Here is a 25375-nt window from a genome sequence, read left to right as displayed (position 1 = left end):
AGGCAATATGATATAATGATAATATTACTAAAAATTATTTTTAAATTAATATGTTAATGTTTACTAAACCATTTAACATCATGTAAAATAAAATGAGAAGTCATCTACCACAAAAACTACTTTATATTCTACTAGTGCTTCTATTACAATTACTTTCAGTTTGTTTTTTTAATCAAAATGAGTTTACTAGTATTTGGTATGTTCCATTGTTGTTGCAGGGAGGTCAGCCAGCTGATTGGAGATCAGGAGCTTTTTCTGGACAGTTTGTGGCACCTAATCAACAAATGGTATGTCTCATTTCCTGCATAATTTCTGAATTCACAGTTTTGTAGATATAACAAAATAATAATAATTAATATATAGCTTATTTCCTATGATCCTTTTGTCATGTAAATGTATTTGTAAAATAAAGTTAAAATGATTCAAAAGCCTTTGTTGGTTATTGAATAAAGTTTGTCAATACCCGATCAATTCAATATAACAAAATAGATAAATTTATACAAAGAATGTTCATGATTTTATAAAGTAAAGCTATCTTGACACGAATATCCTGCACTGCCCCGCATTGAATGCATTACAATGTGGGAATCATGTGTGCCATTTTGCGGAAAGTTGCGGGACATTGCATGACATGTATGCACAAAATTTGCGTCTGCATCCATATTCCTGAATGGTGCAATGATGCGCACCATGGCCGCAGCCGTGCATGTTATTGTGGGAAATGACACAAATTTCACGACTAGTTCATGACACAGGTGATAATAATTTGTGCATACTTTACGCTGGTTTTGTTAGGTAATAGGTTGCCCATGTAGGCCATGTGACCTAGGGTATGGTGCGTAAAATATTTGTGACAACATTAAATGACACACACTGAATGCGGAACAGTGCGGACAAAAATGTGTGTTAGTGTAAACGGGACATAAGTAATCAATATAATAAGTGTGGATTACTTCTTTATTTTAGGGAATGAGAACAGGTATGGCATACAATGCAGCAGGAGCACAGCAAATACATAGACCACCAACACAGCAAAATACAGATCCATTTGTAAGTAGTCTATCCACAATCCACAAAGCGCCACATAAATAAGCGCCACAGTCTAGTAAGCGCCACCGTCCAGTAAGCGCCACCGTCCAGTAAGCGCCAACGTCCAGTAAGCGCCACAGTCCAGTAAGCGCCACATTCCAGTAAACGCCACAGTCTAGTAAGCTCTACAGTCCAGTACGCACCACACAAGTAAGCGCCACAGTCCAGTAAAAGCTCCACAGTCCACAAATTGCCACCCGTCCAATAAGCGCCGCAGTCCAGTAAGCGCCACAGTCCAGTAAGCGCCGCAGTCCAGTATGTGCCATAAATTCAAAGTTTTTTATTAAAATTGACAATTATTTACCAATTATTATATGCTGTAGATGCCTTTATTTTTATAAATGTTTGAATCAATTCTGATAAAGTGAGAAAGAAATTTATTTCTACTATACTTTTTTTATATTTACAGGGAAGTCTGTGAAGCTAACTGACAAATAAAGATATATATATATATATATACACAAGTTAGCTCTTTTAAGAACTAAACATATTCATCTGAAAAAGAAGAAAATATAAAGATATTTAATCATAGCGACATTAAAAATATCAGAAATATCATAATTTACAGGATGTAGCAAAATGGTTTTTAGTTAATAATATTTGTTACCAATGAATTATAAACATTGTAATTGTCACCCAAAATCATTGTTTTCCTCACAAATTTTCAGAAGAGGAAATATATCTTGAAACAACATATATTAAATCATTTTATATGGATAGAGTTACAATTAATTTAATGTAAACAATTAAAATTGTAATTGAGTTGTTTAAATATCTGAGAGAAATCCTCCTGTTGTCGATCATGCTAGTAATTCTGTAGAAAGTGAGTTTATATTTTTTATCTGGAGATGTGAATTGCATTGTATATTATATAATTTTGTTATATAAAATGTTGGTTTAGATCAACAAATTATCCGTGTGTTTATACTATGATGCTAACACGATAAATTGTGAAATGGAAATATAAATAAATGTAACAAATATGTATTTCATAATAAATGAAAGAGTAAAACTAAAACATAAATGCATTTATTTAATTAATTTGTTTTTCATATTAAAATGAAATTAAAATTAAAGAGATACATACATTTGATAAATTTATATTTCATAACAAATGAAATAGTAGTTAAAATATTAAAGGGACAACCATAGGACCCTAGAAAGTGTCCCTTTAATTGGGGGTGTCCCCTAAATAGGGGTGTCCCAAAGGAGGGGGGTTCAACTTTATGTAAATAAAATAAGGAATAGCCAACGTCTCTCATACAGTTGTTATTTTTTGTTATGGTCATAGTATAAACACATTCAGGAAATTTTCAGTTTTTTAAAGTAATTCCGAAAATCTTTATTTTATTTATTTCTGATTCTTCATATTTCTTGTTTAATTGCTGCCATTGTTTTTAAAACATGAACCAAATACTTTGCCACCTGCAATACTGACCACATGTGCTCAATATGACCCCAAGTGACCCCATATTAATTACTAAATTCAGTAACTGATTCATAATTGTAGATTAATTAACAGTTTTTTGTAACGAGCAATAGATGGGTTACAAACAATTATTTGTTTATGAAACTTATATATAAAGAAAATTATCAATTTTTCCTTTGGTCCTATATTTTTATTTTTGTTATTATATGTTTTTGTTTATTATAATAATATATAATTATAAATGTATAATATTACTGTACTAAGACTATAAACATGTTTAGTATAATAGTATTGCATGCTATGTTGAACTCTATCCGTGTTTATATACAAGTATGTGTACCACTTATACAATAGACTATATGTTCAAACAATGTTGTTATGCCTTCATCTTTTGTAGACATATGGCTACTGATTTATTCTGAATAAGACAATTGAGCAGAGGTGTTTTTATAGTCCTAATTCACGCTAGAAATTGTAATGGAATCATGGTTCACGCTAAACAGTTGTTATTGGGAGAAACCAATCGTGTCAGTCTGTGTAAGAAATTATCGATGTGATAGGGCGATCTCAATCTTCATGCTTGGTTCCCAAGATGAAACACAAGGACATAACGCAAGTGATTTGACCAATCACAAGCGTTGGATTATTCAAACTGTCGCTTGTCATTGGTTAACTTGCTTGCTGTGCGCCTCTAGTGTGAACCAATAGTCCACTAATCTTAATCTGGTTATTATGATTGGAAACCGATTTTGATCAGCCCTAGTATGTATTGCAAGTCAGGGTTACCGGTAAAATTTTTTAATTTTGTGCGTGTGAACAGGGAATTTATTAATTCCCGTGATTGGTGACCGTGTGTAAACAGAGCCTTGGCAGTGGCATACTCATTGGGCATACAAGTATGTTTAGCATAATTTACATTAAACTGCGCAATATGTATTGCGACAACTGTATTATTCACTCACTCTTTTCTCTATCAAAGTTAAATACAATATTACAGATTGACTTGTCATTATATCGGATATCGCCCTGAGACCTAGCAAAGTTATATCGGAGTTATAATCGGATATCCCGTAAGTGGTCACCTGCCGTACGCGGCCAGTTTTTCCGGTCCCGAGGGTGGTCGCTTACGGAATGTATAGGCCTCATATTGTTATTGTCCGATTTTTGTAACGAATATTACATTTTGTTTAACAAAATCTGGCAATTAAACATTTTGGGTAGGCCTCTTTGGAAGGAAAAAAGCGATAATATAATAGTACAATATGCACATATTAATAAGGTATCATTGTCTTATGGAGTCATATTAAGCAATTATGTCAACAAACAAAATGGTTAAAATTAAATTATGCCATAATATTCTCGTAACATGCGTCTTATATATTATGTTATTTAAAAAAATTCTATCTACTATAGTATAGAAATTTTCGAAAAATTAAAATACTAAAATGTCGACCCTTTTTGACGTTACATTGACATGCGCAGAATCGCATACAATTTCGACCTTTTTCTGTTTTGAGAAAAAGTCTGTAAAGTATGGAAATATACATGCATATATAGCAATATTAGGGCATATTAAATGAAATTAAAACGCCATATTTTGGGTGATTTTGTTGGTTACTATGACTCTATAAGATGATGATAACGCAACATATGCGCATATATAGTAATATTATTGCATAATTATTGAATTTTAAAGAGTCGATATTTTGGCTATTTTTGAAAAAATCCCTGTACTATAGTACACAGAAATTTTCGAAAAATGAAAAAATTTCGACGCTTTTATTTGTTGACATACCTACAGTTACTATGACTCTATAAAGATGATGATAACGCAATATAATATGTGCATATATGGCAATATTATTGCATAATAATTTAATTTTAAATAGTCGATATGTTGGCCATTTTTGAAAAAATCCCTGTTTTCGAAAAATTACCAAATTTCGACCCTTTTATTTTCTGCCATAACTAGTTACTATGACTCTATAAGACGATAATAACGCAATATATGTGCATATATGGCAATATCATTGCATAATAATTGAATTTTAAATAGTAGATATTTTGGCCTTTATTGAAAAAGGGATTTTTTCAGAAAATGGCAAAATTTCGACCCTTTTATTTTTCGACAAAAGTGTGTATGGCTCTATAAGTTGTTGCATAGCAATATATGCGCATATATAGCGATATTATCGCATAATTATTGAATTTTAAAAAGTCAATATTTTGGGCATTTTTCGAAAAAATCCCTGTACTATAGAACAGGGTTTTTTTTCAGAAAATGGCAAAATTTCGGTCCTTTTATTTTTCGACAAAACTGTGTATTATGGCTCTGTAAGTTGTTGCAAAGCAATATATGCGCATATATAGAGATATTATCGCATAATTATTGAATTTTTAAAAGTCGATATTTTGGGCATTTTTCGAAAAAATCCTTATACTATAGAACAGGGTTTTTTCAGAAAATGGCAAAATTTCGATCCTTTTCTTTTTCGACAAAAGTGTGTATTATGGCTCTATAAGTTGTTGCAAAGCAATATATGCGCATATATAGCGATATTATCGCATTATTGAATTTTAAAAAGTCGATATTTTGGGCATTTCGAAAAATGACCAAATTTCGACCCTGTTATTTGTTGACATAACTAGTTACTTTGACTCTAAAAGATCATGATAACGCAATATATATTGAATTATTACCTTTTTACTCTACACTGAACAACAACTGTGTTTTTCTTTATGAATGAGATGACTCCGAATCAGGATTTTTTCCCCAAAAGTCGTGTCTGGTTATTATATATAGGTTAATGAAAGTTACGATGTCAAAATTAACATTAAAGTAAAATTGTGTACAATTTATTATCTGGCATAAGATCTTTGTCAATAGTAAGTGTGTAACTAGACTTGCCCGAAGTCTGTCTTTTTTATGTAAGTCCACCAGTTGGCTCTTTCGATGTTTGTCTGAAATAGTTTCAAGTCAAGTAGTATACGTCATATGTGCCAAAAGATCTATCTTTTTATTAATATTCAGTAAAACTCCGTCTATAACCTAGACCTTACATTCATCAACTTGTTTCCCATTAATTAAGTATGAAACTAAATCAAATATTTTTTTCTCTCTTGGGTTTGGTGTGTGCCTCTCTTCATATACATATATATATATGCATTATACGCATAAAATACATAAGTAAATAAGGGTTAGTACACTACCAGTGTCTAACTAATACTCCTGTTATATTCCCATTATATTCATTTTCTCATTTAGAATGTTCAATTCTTGCAAACATTCTTAAACAATTACGTTACCTTCAATTTCATTTATCCTTCGTTCTAAAAAACCTTTCTATACACTTTCTTAGAAAATAATCAATAATACAAATAGTAAATTCACATTCATTACTGTTTATCTTCAATCTATATATGTAATTACTTAACAAAAACAATTAAATATTAATATCAACCACTAAGCAAAGTAATACAGCTGGTAAACTGATTTATCTTAATTATTTAAAACTCTTTTGCAACAATACTAAAAGAAACAATGTTATGTCAAACGTTGAAATGACTTTGGGAGATAAAGTTTACTACGCACATCACGGTACTGAATTGCGTAAGAAGATGTTTGTCTTTAAAGTGGTAATAATATTGGTGGAGTTATCGTTTTCTAGTTGTGCTGATGTTGGTTCAAATTCCGGTATGATTCGTTCTTTTAATATTTATCATTTGTAATAGATATTATAATAAATAGTAGGGCATTATAATAATTGATGACCTTTTCAGAATTTGTGGCTAGGTTTATCCATCCTTATTTTACAACATTTATTATTCTATAATGTTTTATTGAAATGATTATTTTTTCGAACTATACATTTTAGAAATATGTTGAATTGTGTGATGTAAGTTCATTTAAATACATTTTACATTTTTATTAACATCAATTTTCTGAACTTTCATAATTGGAATATATGCATTTTAGCTTTATCATAATTATACTGTGATCAAATTCTCTAGTTAATGTTGTCAATAGTTTATCTTTTAAAGGAAAAATAGTAAAATTTGAATTGCAAGAGTTTTTCCTATTTGTTCTTAAAATAAACTAATATTTTGCACTATTTTGTTCACCTTTCGCTGTATCCACACACTTCAGGCCGGTTCACACTGAGCACTTTACACGCGCGTCAAGCGTCAAACCGAAACGATTCACGCTAAGCTTAAAAAGGTTGGCCATGCTGGGGAAGTTAACATACACTGTACCGCATTTATAATCTGTCTGCGAGCTATACAGACTTAAGATCATTTCGTTTTCAATAAATTTGTCAAAACACATTAAAATTGTAGTTCCCAGAATATATAACATTTTATCATTATTGTTACTGGTGTAGAATATTTCCTATACATCTAACTCATTATGCTAAATTAAATCTTGTTTTTTTTAGTTGTTCTTCTCTTATACATTGCAATGCATCTCAACTGAATATAAAGTGAGATATGTCCTCTATGTTTCCACATTTATATAATGTAGATAATTTTCCTCGGTCCATCTTCTTAATAATTTAAAGGTGTATAATAGTATCGGAACGGACTTCACATTTAAGACGATAAGATTTGTTTTATCAAGAAACTTTTAAAGATAAAGCTTCAATTTTAATTTCACATACAAATTGTTGATTACCTAAAATATTTTGTTTTAGTAAATTAAACCAACATTGGTTCGAATGTTAGTAACAATTAACTGAAGCGAATTTATACGCGCAGAGGCTCCGCAAGTTTTGCTTTTATCGCTTCACATTCGATTTCATGTTCACCATGAAATTACGGCTTGTTTTGGCACTTGATGTGTCACTTCGCGTGTAGATTGCTCAGGCAGTGTGTGCACAATACGTAGCAATAGTGTGTGTCACTTCGCGTGTAGATTGCTCAGTGTATACACAATACGTAGCAATAGTGTGTGTCACTTCGCGTGTAGATTATTCAGTGTGTGCACAATACGTAGCAATAGTGTGTCACTTCGCGTGTAGATTGTTCAGTGCGTGCACAATACGTAGCAATAGTGTATGTCACTTCGCGTGTAGATTGTTCAGTGTGTGCACAATACGTAGCAATAGTGTGTGTCACTTCGCGTGTAGATTGCTCAGGCAGTGTATGCACAATACGTAGCAATAGTGTGTGTCACTTCGTGTGTAGATTGTTCAGTGTATGCACAATACGTAGCAATAGTGTGTGTCACTTCGCGTGTAGATTGTTCAGTGCGTGCACAATACGTAGCAATAGTGTATGTCACTTCGCGTGTAGATTGTTCAGTGTGTGCACAATACGTAGCAATAGTGTGTGTCACTTCGCGTGTAGATTATTCAGTGTGTGCACAATACGTAGCAATAGTGTGTGTCACTTCGCGTGTAGATTATTCAGTGTATGCACAATACGTAGCAAAATAGTGTGTGTCACTTCGCGTGTAGATTGTTTAGTGCGTGCACAATACGTAGCAATAGTGTGTGTCACTTCGCGTGTAGATTGTTCAGTGTGTGCACAATACGTAGCAATAGTGTGTGTCACTTCGCGTGTAGATTGTTCAGTGCGTGCACAATACGTTGCAATAGTGTATGTCACTTCGCGTGTAGATTGCTCAGTGTGTGCACAATACGTAGCAATAGTGTGTGTCACTTCGCGTGTAGATTATTCAGTGTGTGCACAATACGTAGCAATAGTGTGTGTCACTTCGCGTGTAGATTGTTCAGTGTGTGCACAATACGTAAAAATAGTGTGTGTCACTTCGCGTGTAGATTGCTCAGTGCGTGCACAATACGTTGCAATAGTGTATGTCACTTCGCGTGTAGAGTATTCAGTGTGTGCACAATACGTAGCAATAGTGTGTGTCACTTCGCGTGTAGATTATTCAGTGTATGCACAATACGTAGAAATAGTGTGTGTCACTTCGCGTGTAGATTGCTCAGTGCGTGCACAATACGTAGCAATAGTGTGTGTCACTTCGCGTGTAGATTGTTCAGTGTGTGCACAATACGTAGCAATAGTGTGTGTCACTTCGCGTGTAGATTGCTCAGTGCGTGCACAATACGTAGCAATAGTGTGTGTCACTTCGCGTGTAGATTGTTCAGTGTGTGCACAATACGTAGCAATAGTGTGTGTCACTTCGCGTGTAGATTGTTCAGTGCGTGCACAATACGTTGCAATAGTGTATGTCACTTCGCGTGTAGATTATTCAGTGTGTGCACAATACGTAGCAATAGTGTGTGTCACTTCGCGTGTAGATTATTCAGTGTGTGCACAATACGTAGCAATAGTGTATGTCACTTCGCGTGTAGATTGTTCAGTGTGTGCACAATACGTAGCAATAGTGTATGTCACTTCGCGTGTAGATTGTTCAGTGTATGCACAATACGTAGCAATAGTGTGTGTCACTTCGCGTGTAGATTGTTCAGTGTGTGCACAATACGTAGCAATAGTGTGTGTCACTTCGCGTGTAGATTGTTCAGTGTATGCACAATACGTAGCAATAGTGTATGTCACTTCGCGTGTAGATTATTCAGTGTGTGCACAATACGTAGCAATAGTGTGTGTCACTTCGCGTGTAGATTATTCAGTGTGTGCACAATACGTAGCAATAGTGTATGTCACTTCGCGTGTAGATTGTTCAGTGCGTGCACAATACGTAGCAATAGTGTGTGTCACTTCGCGTGTAGATTGTTCAGTGTGTGCACAATATGTAGCAATAGTGTGTGTCACTTCGCGTGTAGATTATTCAGTGCGTGCACAATACGTAGCAATAGTGTGTGTCACTTCGCATGTAGATTATTCAGTGTATGCACAATACGTAGCAATAGTGTGTGTCACTTCGCCTGTAGATTGTTCAGTGTGTGCACAATATGTAGCAATAGTGTGTGTCACTTCGCGTGTAGATTGTTCAGTGCGTGCACAATACGTAGCAATAGTGTGTGTCACTTCGCGTGTAGATTACTCAGTGTATGCACAATACGTAGCAATATTGTGTGTCACTTCGCGTGTAGATTGTTCAGTGTGTGCACAATACGTAGCAATAGTGTGTGTCACTTCGCGTGTAGATTGTTCAGTGCGTGCACAATACGTAGCAATAGTGTATGTCACTTCGCGTGTAGATTGTTCAGTGTGTGCACAATACGTAGCAATAGTGTATGTCACTTCGCGTGTAGATTGTTCAGTGTATGCACAATACGTAGCAATAGTGTGTGTCACTTCGCGTGTAGATTATTCAGTGTATGCACAATACGTAGCAATAGTGTGTGTCACTTTGCGTGTAGATTGTTAAGTGTGTGCACAATACGTAGCAACAGTGTGTCACTTCGCGTGTAGATTATTCAGTGTATGCACAATACGTAGCAATAGTGTGTGTCACTTCGCGTGTAGATATTCAGTGTATGCACAATACGTAGCAATAGTGTGTGTCACTTCGCGTGTAGATTGTTCAGTGTATGCACAATACGTAGCAATAGTGTGTGTCACTTCGCCTGTAGATTGTTCAGTGTGTGCACAATATGTAGCAATAGTGTGTGTCACTTCGCGTGTAGATTGTTCAGTGCGTGCACAATACGTAGCAATAGTGTGTGTCACTTCGCGTGTAGATTACTCAGTGTATGCACAATACGTAGCAATATTGTGTGTCACTTCGCGTGTAGATTGTTCAGTGTGTGCACAATACGTAGCAATAGTGTGTGTCACTTCGCGTGTAGATTGTTCAGTGCGTGCACAATACGTAGCAATAGTGTATGTCACTTCGCGTGTAGATTGTTCAGTGTGTGCACAATACGTAGCAATAGTGTATGTCACTTCGCGTGTAGATTGTTCAGTGTATGCACAATACGTAGCAATAGTGTGTGTCACTTCGCGTGTAGATTATTCAGTGTATGCACAATACGTAGCAATAGTGTGTGTCACTTTGCGTGTAGATTGTTAAGTGTGTGCACAATACGTAGCAACAGTGTGTCACTTCGCGTGTAGATTATTCAGTGTATGCACAATACGTAGCAATAGTGTGTGTCACTTCGCGTGTAGATATTCAGTGTATGCACAATACGTAGCAATAGTGTGTGTCACTTCGCGTGTAGATTGTTCAGTGTATGCACAATACGTAGCAATAGTGTGTGTCACTTCGCGTGTAGATTATTCAGTGTGTGCACAATACGTAGCAATAGTGTGTGTCACTTCGCGTGTAGATTGTTCAGTGCGTGCACAATACGTAGCAATAGTGTGTGTCACTTCGCGTGTAGATTATTCAGTGTATACACAATACGTAGCAATAGTGTGTGTCACTTCGCGTGTAGATTGTTCAGTGCGTGCACAATACGTAGCAATAGTGTGTGTCACTTCGCGTGTAGATTATTCAGTGTATGCACAATACGTAGCAATAGTGTGTGTCACTTCGCGTGTAGATTATTCAGTGTATGCACAATACGTAGCAATAGTGTGTGTCACTTCGCGTGTAGATTATTCAGTGTATGCACAATACGTAGCAATAGTGTGTGTCACTTCGCGTGTAGATTGTTCAGTGCGTGCACAATACGTAGCAATAGTGTGTGTCACTTCGCGTGTAGATTATTTAGTGTATGCACAATACGTAGCAATAGTGTGTGTCACTTCGCGTGTAGATTGTTCAGTGTGTGCACAATACGTAGCAATAGTGTATGTCACTTCGCGTGTAGATTGTTCAGTGTGTGCACAATACGTAGCAATAGTGTGTGTCACTTCGCGTGTAGATTATTCAGTGTGTGCACAATACGTAGCAATAGTGTGTGTCACTTCGCGTGTAGATTGTTCAGTGTGTGCTGCACAATACGTATAGCAGTAGTGTGTGTCACTTCGCGTGTAGATTGTTCAGTGTGTGTACAATACGTAGCAATAGTGTGTGTCACTTCGCGTGTAGATTGTTCAGTGCGTGCACAATACGTAGCAATAGTGTGTGTCACTTCGCGTGTAGATTGCTCAGTGTGTGCACAATACGTAGCAATAGTGTGTGTCACTTCGCGTGTAGATTGCTCAGTGTGTGCACAATACGTAGCAATAGTGTGTGTCACTTCGCTTGTAGATTATTCAGTGCGTGCACAATACGTAGCAATAGTGTGCGTCACTTCGCGTGTAGAATGCTCAGTGTGTGCACAATACGTAGCAACAGTGTGTCACTTCACGTGTAGATTATTCAGTGTGTGCACAATACGTAGCAATAGTGTGTGTCACTTCGCGTGTAGATTATTCAGTGTATGCACAATACGTAGCAATAGTGTGTGTCACTTCGCGTGTAGATTGTTCAGTGTGTGCACAATACGTAGCAATAGTGTGTGTCACTTCGCGTGTAGATTGTTCAGTGCGTGCACAATACGTAGCAAAAGTGTGTGTCACTTCGCGTGTAGATTACTCAGTGTATGCACAATACGTAGCAATAGTGTGTGTCACTTCGCGTGTAGATTGTTCAGTGTGTGCACAATACGTAGCAATAGTGTGTGTCACTTCGCGTGTAGATTGTTCAGTGTGTGCACAATACGTAGCAATAGTGTGTGTCACTTCGCGTGTAGATTGTTCAGTGCGTGCACAATACGTAGCAATAGTGTGTGTCACTTCGCGTGTAGATTATTCAGTGTATGCACAATATGTAGCAATAGTGTGTGTCACTTCGCGTGTAGATATTCAGTGTATGCACAATACGTAGCAATAGTGTGTGTCACTTCGCGTGTAGATTGTTCAGTGTATGCACAATACGTAGCAATAGTGTGTGTCACTTCGCGTGTAGATTATTCAGTGTGTGCACAATACGTAGCAATAGTGTGTGTCACTTCGCGTGTAGATTGTTCAGTGCGTGCACAATACGTAGCAATAGTGTGTGTCACTTCGCGTGTAGATTATTCAGTGTATGCACAATACGTAGCAATAGTGTGTGTCACTTCGCGTGTAGATTGTTCAGTGCGTGCACAATACGTAGCAATAGTGTGTGTCACTTCGCGTGTAGATTATTCAGTGTATGCACAATACGTAGCAATAGTGTGTGTCACTTCGCGTGTAGATTATTCAGTGTATGCACAATACGTAGCAATAGTGTGTGTCACTTCGCGTGTAGATTATTCAGTGTATGCACAATACGTAGCAATAGTGTGTGTCACTTCGCGTGTAGATTGTTCAGTGCGTGCACAATACGTAGCAATAGTGTGTGTCACTTCGCGTGTAGATTATTTAGTGTATGCACAATACGTAGCAATAGTGTGTGTCACTTCGCGTGTAGATTGTTCAGTGTGTGCACAATACGTAGCAATAGTGTATGTCACTTCGCGTGTAGATTGTTCAGTGTGTGCACAATACGTAGCAATAGTGTGTGTCAATTCGCGTGTAGATTATTCAGTGTGTGCACAATACGTAGCAATAGTGTGTGTCACTTCGCGTGTAGATTGTTCAGTGTGTGCTGCACAATACGTATAGCAGTAGTGTGTGTCACTTCGCGTGTAGATTGTTCAGTGTGTGTACAATACGTAGCAATAGTGTGTGTCACTTCGCGTGTAGATTGTTCAGTGCGTGCACAATACGTAGCAATAGTGTGTGTCACTTCGCGTGTAGATTGCTCAGTGTGTGCACAATACGTAGCAATAGTGTGTGTCACTTCGCGTGTAGATTGCTCAGTGTGTGCACAATACGTAGCAATAGTGTGTGTCACTTCGCTTGTAGATTATTCAGTGCGTGCACAATACGTAGCAATAGTGTGTGTCACTTCGCGTGTAGATTGCTCAGTGTGTGCACAATACGTAGCAACAGTGTGTCACTTCGCGTGTAGATTGTTTAGTGTGTGCACAATACGTAGCAATAGTGTGTGTCACTTCGCGTGTAGATTGCTCAGTGTGTGCACAATACGTAGCAATAGTGTGTGTCACTTCGCGTGTAGATTATTCAGTGTGTGCACAATACGTAGCAATAGTGTGTGTCACTTCGCGTGTAGATTGTTCAGTGTGTGCACAATACGTAGAAATAGTGTGTGTCACTTCGCGTGTAGATTGCTTAGTGCGTGCACAATACGTTGCAATAGTGTATGTCACTTCGCGTGTAGATTATTCAGTGTGTGCACAATACGTAGCAATAGTGTGTGTCACTTCGCGTGTAGATTATTCAGTGTATGCACAATACGTAGAAATAGTGTGTGTCACTTCGCGTGTAGATTGCTCAGTGCGTGCACAATACGTAGCAATAGTGTGTGTCACTTCGCGTGTAGATTGTTCAGTGTGTGCACAATACGTAGCAATAGTGTGTGTCACTTCGCGTGTAGATTGCTCAGTGCGTGCACAATACGTAGCAATAGTGTGTGTCACTTCGCGTGTAGATTGTTCAGTGTGTGCACAATACGTAGCAATAGTGTGTGTCACTTCGCGTGTAGATTGTTCAGTGCGTGCACAATACGTTGCAATAGTGTATGTCACTTCGCGTGTAGATTATTCAGTGTGTGCACAATACGTAGCAATAGTGTGTGTCACTTCGCGTGTAGATTATTCAGTGTGTGCACAATACGTAGCAATAGTGTATGTCACTTCGCGTGTAGATTGTTCAGTGTGTGCACAATACGTAGCAATAGTGTATGTCACTTCGCGTGTAGATTGTTCAGTGTATGCACAATACGTAGCAAAATAGTGTGTGTCACTTCGCGTGTAGATTGTTCAGTGTGTGCACAATACGTAGCAATAGTGTATGTCACTTCGCGTGTAGATTGTTCAGTGTGTGCACAATACGTAGCAATAGTGTGTGTCACTTCGCGTGTAGATTATTCAGTGTGTGCACAATACGTAGCAATAGTGTGTGTCACTTCGCGTGTAGATTGTTCAGTGTGTGCTGCACAATACGTATAGCAGTAGTGTGTGTCACTTCGCGTGTAGATTGTTCAGTGTGTGCACAATACGTAGCAATAGTGTGTGTCACTTCGCGTGTAGATTGTTCAGTGTGTGCACAATACGTAGCAATAGTGTGTGTCACTGGGGAGCGGGGAAACACGTCCCAATTTCCCCGCATGCGTACAATGAATAACATGACATCATTTCTCTCTATACCGCAAAGACAGTATACTTTTAATAATTATTCTGTGTAGGTCTATATGGTTACAAGAGAAACGGAGACAATGGCTATATGAAGCTAATTTACATATTAGACAGGTGTAAGCAAGCATAACACCCTCTTTTCATTAAAGTAATACAATTAGCATTTTTCTTAAGTGTCAAATTAAATTACAATTTCTACTTTAATAAATCATATCACAGTAAAACACCTACTTAAAATAGATTACGTCGCCCTTTATAAGAATTGACTGGTTTTAATCGCCGGACATCGCTTCCATTTTGTATGCGTATTATCACCTACGATTGTTACGTCACACTTTATAAGATTTGATAGGTTTTGATCGCCGGACATCACTTCAATTAATTTGTATGCGTATTATCATATACGATTGTTACGTCGCCCTTTATAAGAATTGACTGGTTTTAATCGTCGGACATCGCTTCCATTTTGTATGCGTATTATCACATACGATTGTTACGTCACACTTTATAAGATTTGACAGGTTTTGATAGCCGGACATCACTTCAATTAATTTGTATGCGTATTATCACACACGATTGTTACGTCACACTTTATAACATTTGACTGGTTTTAATCGCCGGACATCGCTTCCATTTTGCATGCGTATTATCACATACGATTGTTACGTCACACTTTATAAGATTTGACTGGTTTTGATCGCCAGACATCGCTTCCATTTTGTATGCGTATTATCACATACGATTGTTACGTCACACTTTACACGATTTGACTGGTTTTAATCGCCGGACATCACCTCCATTTTGTATGCGTTTTAACACATACGATTGTTACGTCACACTTTATAAGATTTGACTGGTTTTAATCGCCGGACATCGCTTCCATTTTGTATGCGTATTATCACATACGATTGTTACGTCACACTTTCTAAGATTTGACTGGTTTTGATCGCCGGACATCGCTTCCATTTTGTATGCGTATTATCACATACGATTGTTACGTCACACTTTATAAGATTTGACTGGTTTTGATCGCCGGACATCGCTTCTATTTTGTATGCGTATTATCACATACGATTGTTACGTCACACTTTATAAGATTTGACTGGTTTTGATCGCCGGACATCGCTTCTATTTTGTATGCGTATTATCACATACGATTGTTACGTCACACTTTATAAGATTTGACTGGTTTTCATCGCTGGACATCGCTTCCATTTTGTATGCGTATTATCACATACGATTGTTACGTTACACTTTATAAGATTTGACTGGTTCTAATCGCCAGACATCACCTCCATTTTGTGTGCGTATTATCACATACGATTGTTACGTCACACTTTATAAGATTTGACTGGTTCTAATCGCCGGACATCGCTTCCATTTTGTATGCGTATTATCACATACGATTGCTACGTCACACTTTATAAGATTTGACTGGTTTTAATCGCCGGACATCGCTTCCATTTTGTATGCGTATTATCACATACGATTGTTACGTCACACTTTATAAGATTTGACTGGTTTTAATCGCCGGACATCGCTTCCATTTTGTATGCGTATTATCACATACGATTGTTACGTCACACTTTATAAGATTTGACTGGTTTTAATCGCCGGACATCGCTTCCATTTTGTATGCGTATTATCACATACGATTGTTACGTCACACTTTATAAGATTTGACTGGTTTTAATCGCCGGACATCGCTTCCATTTTGTATGCGTATTATCACATACGATTGTTACGTCACACTTTATAATATTTGACTGGTTTTAATCGCCGGACATCGCTTCCATTTTGTATGCGTATTATTACATACGATTGTTACGTCACACTTTATAATATTTGACTGGTTTTAATCGCCGGACATCACTTCCATTCTGTATGCGTATTATCACATACGATTTTTACGTCACACTTTATAAGATTTGACTGGTTTTAATCGCCGGACATCGCTTCTACTTTGTATGCGTATTATCACATATGATTGTTACGTCACACTTTATAAGATTTGACTGGTTCTAATCGCCGGACATCACTTCCGTTTTGGTATGCGTATTATCACATACGATTGTTACGTCGCACTTTATAAGATTTGACTGGTTTTATTCGCCGTACATCGCTTTCCATTTTGTATGCGTATTATCACATATGATTGTTACGTCACACTTTATAAGATTTGACTGGTTTTGATCGCCGTATATCCCTTCCATTTTCGTTGCATAGTATCATATACGATTATTATTTTATCTAATTGTCGCACTTGATAATTTAAAGATGATAAGCAGTAATTAAGTAATAATAATAATTTTAGGCTTCAGTAAACATTTTCCGCAAACTATTTATTTACTTATTTGTATAGGGCATAATAATATTATCAAGAATACCGTGAAAAAGTACTACTACTATTACTAACATTCAAGTAGGATTAATAGCAGTATTTAAATAAAGAAATGTTTTAAACTATATTGTAATTGTTCTTATGCAGACATTATTAGACTTGTGGGTAGCAGCAATATCTTTGAGGGGCGAGTTGAAGTTTACGATGGTACAGAATGGGGTACAATATGTGATGATGACTGGGACATCAACGACGCTCAGGTTGTATGTCGACAATTAAGACTAGGACCAGCTATCCAAGCTCCAATGCAAGCTCATTTTGGTCGAGGGACTGGTCCGATTATGCTTGATAATGTTCGGTGTTCAGGAACTGAGACATTTATCACAGGCTGTCTTAATAGAGGAATGAGGCTACACGATTGTGGACATTCTGAGGATGCTAGTGTTATTTGTGGTAGGTAAAGTAGTAACTGTAAAAAGGATTAACACAGAAAACAACAATACTGTAAGGCCAAGACAACTTTTTTAACTAGGAAATGTCAATATGTTTATCTCAGTTTAAAAGGAAAATGTGTTTTTTCATATTTTCGTTCATTGCCACCATTCAGACTTTGTGTCCTTTGTATCCTTACTTTGTGAGTGGCCGAGCGGTTAAGACAGTCGAACCGTAATTACGTAGCCATAACATCGGCAGGGGTTCGAGGCTCACTCACTCCATGGTTCTGGTGGTAGAACGAGTCTTCTCGGATAAGGACTATAAACTGTAGGTCCAGTGTACACAACTAGCTCGTGTGCACTTTAAAGAACCTAGTACATCTTTCGAGACGAGTAGGGGGTTCCCCCGGTGTATTAGTACATCACAGCCACTGATCACCAACTGGGCACTCTGGGAGACCAGTCTTTGACTGAAGAGGTTACCCAGTATAAATATATATTTCAATCAATCAATCCACGTCCCAGTTATATTACTCATTAAATGTTAAAATAAAAACGTTAAGCAATTTCAAGTTGCTTCTCATCTTAAAAATAATGGGCAGTTTGTCAGAGTTGAAAAACAGAACCAGTTTATTTTTTATTTGGTTGCAATCTCAAAATCATAATTTTGTTTAAGAAATGTATTATCCATTTACACATATTCATTCATCATTTAATTTTATATCTGTTTATTTCAGTTCATTCAATTTTTACAAAACAGTAGACATAAATGTAAAAAGGTACCAGAAAATAATAAATAAACTAATAATGAAGATAATGTTATTTAGTGATGAAAGCTTAAAATGTTAACAAATATCAGGTTTATTATTGGAAAAAAATAGAATAATTCTATGGGCAGATATTATCGCATATTAAGATTTACCTCATTATTTATTTATCCTTCATATTGAAGAAGTTTTAAATTTAATTTTTTTAAAAACATTAATTAGTATTATTATTTTCTATTATTATTACAATCAACAAAACCTTTAACATACACTCGGTGGGCAAAAGCCGAATTGTAAGGAATTTACAAAAAATGGATTCATTAATGCAATTCATTTGTTGTCTTCAGCAAACTATTTGTTTGCAAAGAATTTATCGGTCATAGAGCTTATTTATTAAAAGGAAGATACTGTAACAATTATATAATATGCTTACTAGTTGTTATAACATTTTGCAGTTATACCATTGAAAATTCAACTGTCCTGAGTTACTTATGTCAGATTTACATTGATATTCAAATAGAGAGTTTAGCTTCACATGTGAGAGATATATCAATATAAAGAACTGAATTTAACTTGTACATTTGTTTCATTTAGCAAACATTAGACTTGTGAATGGCAGCAATATCAATGAGGGACGAGTTGAAGTTCACGATGGCACAGAATGGGGTACAATATGTGATAATGGCTGGGACATCAACGACGCTCAAGTTGTATGTCGACAATTAAAACTAGGACAAGCTATCCAAGCTCCAGGGCGAGCTTATTTTGGTCAAGGGACTGGTCCGATTGAGCTTGATGATGTTCAGTGTTCTGGAAATGAGACATCTATCACAGACTGTCCTAATAATGGAATAAGGGTACACGATTGTGGACATAATAAGGATGCTAGTGTTATTTGTCAATGTAAGAAAAAATTGACACTAAATACAAACTTTAGTACTAACAGACGATATTACAATACACTATGGACTAAGAGAGAGTGTTTGTTATCAAAAATTATATAAAATTTAAAGAAAAAAAGAGGTTAAAGCTACATTTGGCATTTTTTATTCTCCTTGTATATTAAATATTCCATTGATTAACCAGAGGAAACAAACAATACCATTAAATTAAACAGTGTAATATTGAAGCTTAAATATAATATGTTTTTATTTCACCTGTATCGAATTATAAGAATGTATGTTCATCTTTAAAATACTCATTGTTATCACACCACCAGTATTCATCATTATCGTAGTGTTCTACTATGTAATTGTAATATAGAAATACATGAATTACTGAATTGTATTATTTACTGCTTGTGTTTTTTTTTATACAAAACCATTATAGTCGGATGCCCAACATATTGCACATGTAATGTCTGGACGTGTGGAGATGATTGTCATAATCTCACTACATGTACTGGATGGAATGCAAATATACATACAGAGCTTGTTAATTACAATGTGTATGATCCAATAACAACATTGTAAGTAGAACCTTTTTTGTCGATATTTTGAAATCTAACTAAATTTATGTGATACTGTGAGCAAAATCTACAATTTATATTTCTTTGATAGGTCCATGCTATTTATACAGCAGGATCATGATAATATTTAACAGAGGGGGAGTGGGTGGATTTTGTTAATGTGGAACTACTGGTCTTGTGCCGGTCTACAGTATATTTAGGTCGTTTCAATCAGTTTACGGGCTCATCAGTATTCTGGTCAATTTCCGTATACGACATTTTACGTAAGAATGTGATAGTAGACTAAAAATAACATTATTTATCCACCATGATTGAACTATTTATTTTTGTAAGATCTAAGAATTGAAACTGAATCTGTATTACATATTAGATAATACATTTATTATATGGTTGCTATCAAACAATTACATTTGGTGAAGACATTTTATTTTAAGAAAATAAGTTATTAAATTATATTTATATTTATAATAATATACCACATTTTTATAAAAAATGACAAAATGTTTTTAAGTAGGCCTAATCATGGATTAATAATATGTACCTTATGATTTCATGATTATTTACAGTAAACCCAATTTTAAAATCAACATTTTTAAAATTTATCAACCATGATTGAACTATTTATTTTTGTAAGATCTAAGCATTGAAACTGAATCTGAATTACATATAGATAATACATTTATTATATGGTTGCTATCAAACAATTTTAATTAGGTGTAGACATTTTATTTTTAATAAAATATACATTTTTATTTTAACATAGTATATTTTGACATAACTAAAGTACATAACTACTGTATAATGTACAGGAACATTTGAGGTGACAGAAAAACTAAAATAATTTAAAAACAGCTTGGATATTGTGATTTACTTATACTGTGGATTCATTTTACTTTTAAGGATTTTCTCCACTGACCAAATAAGTACATTGCCAGCCAATGCATTTGCTGGTTTGACAGCATTGAAAACACTGTAAGTGTATTGCTTATGTTTGCTTACTTTACCAATTTGGTTTTATTATTTTACATTGTTGGTTAAACAATGATAATTGATTAATATTATTGTATAATTTTACAATTTGTGATCTTATAAAAATATCTTTATAAATCACTAGTTTTTAGTTCATCCACCATGAATGAACTTTATTTTTTCTGTAATATATATAATATAATATATATTAATTCAATATATTCACAATATAAATATCATTATAATGAATGTAACTAAATAATAATATTTGTTTATTTATTAATTTTGTCTTATGAGAATATATAAACATTATTAAAATTTACATATTTTATATTTTTACTTTCAAATGTTGAGGTGACAGAAAAACTAAAATAATTTAAAAACAGCTTGGATATTGTGATTTACTTATACTGTGGATTCTTTTTACTTTTAAGGGGTTTGAAATATAACAGAATAAGTACATTACCAGCCAATGCATTTGCTGGTTTGACAGCATTGACAGATCTGTAAGTGTATTGCTTATGTTTGCTTACTTTTACCAATTTGGTTTTAATTTAGAAATTAAACTAAAAATTATTTTACATTGTTGGTTAAACAATGATAATTGATTAATATTATTGTATAATTTTACAATTTGTGATCTTATAAAAATATCTTTATAAATCACTAGTTTTTAGTTCATCCACCATGAATGAACTTTATTTTTTCTGTAATATATATAATATAATATATATTAATTCAATATATTCACAATATAAATATCATTATAATGAATGTTACTAAATAATAATATTTGTTTATTTATTAATTGTGTCTTATGAGAATATATAAACATTATTAAAATTTACATATTTTATATTTTTACTTTAAAATGTTGATACAATACAATGCATTGTAGGATCAATTGTAATAATGGACTAATATGTACCTTATGATTTTATGATTATTTACAATAAAACTTATTTAAAAAGCAACAATTTTTTAATTTATGCACCATGATTGAACTATTTACTTTTGTAAGATATAACAATAGAAATTGAATCTGTATACATATTAGATACTACATTTGTTATATGGTTGCTAACAAACAATTTGAAATTCGTGTAGAAATTTTCTTTTAGGAAAATAAGTTATTAAAATATATTTATCAGATTTTTATTTTAACTTAGTATATTTTGACATATAAGAGTACATGCAGTATAACTACTGTATAATGTACAGGAATGTAGACATTTCAACATTTAATTTAGAAACAGCTTGTGATTTACTTGTACTGTGCATTCTTTTCACTTTTAAGGGATTTGCACAGTAACCAAATAAGTACATTACCAGCCAATGCATTTGCTGGTTTGACAGCATTGACAGATCTGTAAGTGTATTGCTTATGTTTGCTTACTTTTACCAATTTGGTTTTAATTTAGAAATTAAACTAAAAATTATTTTACATTGTTGGTTAAACAATGATAATTGATTAATATTATTGTATAATTTTACAATTTGTGATCTTATAAAAATATCTTTATAAATCACTAGTTTTTAGTTCATCCACCATGAATGAACTTTATTTTTTCTGTAATATATAATATAATATATATTAATTCAATATATTCACAATATAAATATCATTATAATGAATGTTACTAAATAATAATATTTGTTTATTTATTAATTTTGTCTTATGAGAATATATAAACATTATTAAAATTTACATATTTTATATTTTTACTTTAAAATGTTGATACAATACAATGCATTGTAGGATCAATTGTAATAATGGACTAATATGTACCTTATGATTTTATGATTATTTACAATAAAACTTATTTAAAAAGCAACAATTTTTTAATTTATGCACCATGATTGAACTATTTACTTTTGTAAGATATAACAATAGAAATTGAATCTGTATACATATTAGATAATACATTTATTATATGGTTGCTAACAAACAATTTGAAATTGGTGTAGAAATTTTCTTTTAGAAAAAATAAGTTATTAAAATATATTTATCACATTTTTATTTTAACTTAGTATATTTTGACATATAAGAGTACATGCAGTATAACTACTGTATAATGTACAGGAATGTAGACATTTCAACATTTAATTTAGAAACAGCTTGTGATTTACTTGTACTGTGCATTCTTTTTACTTTTAAGGGGTTTGAGCAATAACCAAATACGTACATTACCAGCCAATGCATTTGCTGGTTTGACAGCATTGACAGATCTGTAAGTGTATTGCTTATGTTTGCTTACTTTTACCAATTTGGTTTTAATTTAGAAATTAAACTAAAAATTATTTTACATTGTTGGTTAAACAATGATAATTGATTAATATTATTGTATAATTTTACAATTTGTGATCTTATAAAAATATCTTTATAAATCACTAGTTTTTAGTTCATCCACCATGAATGAACTTTATTTTTGTGTAATACATAATAATTTTAAAAATAATATTAATTGTATAATTTCACAATATAAATATCATTATAATGATTGTTATGCTAAATAATTAGTATTTGTTTATGTAGTGAGTTTGTTTTATGAGAATAAAAATTATTAAAATATAAATATATTTTATATTTTGACATTAAAATGTTGATACAATACAGTGAATGTATTGTAGGATCAATTGTAATAATGGACTAATATGTACCTTATGATTTCATGATTATACAGTCAAACAAATTTTAAAATCAACATTTTTAAAATTTATCCACCATGATTGAACTATTTATTTTTTAGATTACCAATTGAAACTGAATCTGTATACATATAGATAATACATTTATTATATGGTTGCTAACAAACAATTTTAATTTGATGTAGACATTTTATTTTAATAAAATAAGTTATTAAAATATACATTTTTATTTTAACATAGTATATTTTGACATAACTAAAGTACATAACTACTGTATAATGTATAGAAATGTAGACATTTCAACATTTGAGGTGACAGAAAAACTAAAATAATTTAAAAACAGCTTGGATATTGTGATTTACTTATGCTGTGCATTCTTTTTACTTTTAAGGTCTTTGAGCTTCAACCAAATAAGTACATTACAAGCCAATGCATTTGCTGGTTTGACAGCATTGACAGATCTGTAAGTGTATTGCTTATGTTTGCTTACTTTTACCAATTTGGTTTTAATTTAGAAATTAAACTAAAAATTATTTTACATTGTTGGTTAAACAATGATAATTGATTAATATTATTGTATAATTTTACAATTTGTGATCTTATAAAAATATCTTTATAAATCACTAGTTTTTAGTTCATCCACCATGAATGAACTTTATTTTTGTGTAATACATAATAATTTTAAAAATAATATTAATTGTATAATTTCACAATATAAATATCATTATAATGATTGTTATGCTAAATAATTAGTATTTGTTTATGTAGTGAGTTTGTTTTATGAGAATAAAAATTATTAAAATATAAATATATTTTATATTTTGACATTAAAATGTTGATACAATACAGTGAATGTATTGTAGGATCAATTGTAATAATGGACTAATATGTACCTTATGATTTCATGATTATACAGTCAAACAAATTTTAAAATCAACATTTTTAAAATTTATCCACCATGATTGAACTATTTATTTTTTAGATTACCAATTGAAACTGAATCTGTATACATATAGATAATACATTTATTATATGGTTGCTAACAAACAATTTTAATTTGATGTAGACATTTTATTTTAATAAAATAAGTTATTAAAATATACATTTTTATTTTAACATAGTATATTTTGACATAACTAAAGTACATAACTACTGTATAATGTATAGAAATGTAGACATTTCAACATTTGAGGTGACAGAAAAACTAAAATAATTTAAAAACAGCTTGGATATTGTGATTTACTTATGCTGTGCATTCTTTTTACTTTTAAGGTCTTTGAGCTTCAACCAAATAAGTACATTACAAGCCAATGCATTTGCTGGTTTGACAGCATTGACAGATCTGTAAGTGTATTGCTTATGTTTGCTTACTTTTACCAATTTGGTTTTAATTTAGAAATTAAACTAAAAATTATTTTACATTGTTGGTTAAACAATGATAATTGATTAATATTATTGTATAATTTTACAATTTGTGATCTTATAAAAATATCTTTATAAATCACTAGTTTTTAGTTCATCCACCATGAATGAACTTTATTTTTTCTGTAATATATATAATATAATATATATTAATTCAATATATTCACAATATAAATATCATTATAATGAATGTTACTAAATAATAATATTTGTTTATTTATTAATTTTGTCTTATGAGAATATATAAACATTATTAAAATTTACATATTTTATATTTTTACTTTAAAATGTTGATACAATACAATGCATTGTAGGATCAATTGTAATAATGGACTAATATGTACCTTATGATTTTATGATTATTTACAATAAAACTTATTTAAAAAGCAACAATTTTTTCATTTATGCACCATGATTCAACTATTTACTTTTGTAAGATATAACAATAGAAATTGAATCTGTATAACATATTAGATACTACATTTGTTATATGGTTGCTAACAAACAATTTGAAATTCGTGTAGAAATTTTCTTTTAGGAAAATAAGTTATTAAAATATATTTATCACATTTTTATTTTAACTTAGTATATTTTGACATATATGAGTACATGCAGTATAACTACTGTATAATGTACAGGAATGTAGACATTTCAACATTTGAGGTGAAATAATTTAAAAACAGCTTAGATATTGTGATTTACTTATACTGTGCATTCTTTTTACTTTTAAGGGATTTGGGAATTAACAGAATAAGTACAT

At 33.0% G+C, this 25375-nt stretch overlaps 2 protein-coding genes and 1 pseudogene across 10 annotated transcripts in view; 2 read left to right on the top strand and 1 right to left on the bottom strand.

Annotated features, from left to right (window-relative positions):
* LOC144848759 (phosphatidylinositol-binding clathrin assembly protein-like) overlaps window positions 1–3841 on the top strand; it is a 39651-nt gene extending 35810 nt beyond the window's left edge. For all 9 annotated transcript variants that reach the window (XM_078705662.1, XM_078705667.1, XM_078705666.1 and 6 more), the window contains 3 exons: window positions 219–287; window positions 967–1050; window positions 1499–3841. In XM_078705662.1, coding sequence (XP_078561788.1) covers window positions 219–287; window positions 967–1050; window positions 1499–1510 — 165 coding nt within the window. In that variant the 3' untranslated portion in view covers window positions 1511–3841. The remainder of the gene's footprint in view (window positions 1–218; window positions 288–966; window positions 1051–1498) is intronic.
* Window positions 1–25375, bottom strand: part of LOC144848813 (thialysine N-epsilon-acetyltransferase-like) — a 94599-nt gene that overhangs the window by 42685 nt on the left and 26539 nt on the right. The window lies entirely within an intron of this gene.
* On the top strand, window positions 3004–17367 carry LOC144849017 (scavenger receptor cysteine-rich domain-containing group B protein pseudogene; annotated as a pseudogene).

Source organism: Antedon bifida, chromosome 7 (assembly GCF_963402885.1).
Source record: "Antedon bifida chromosome 7, ecAntBifi1.1, whole genome shotgun sequence".
NCBI classification, from domain to species: Eukaryota; Metazoa; Echinodermata; class Crinoidea; order Comatulida; family Antedonidae; genus Antedon; species Antedon bifida.
The sequence above is the reverse complement of the archived record's forward strand: the minus strand, read 5'-3'. Positions and strand labels throughout refer to the sequence as shown.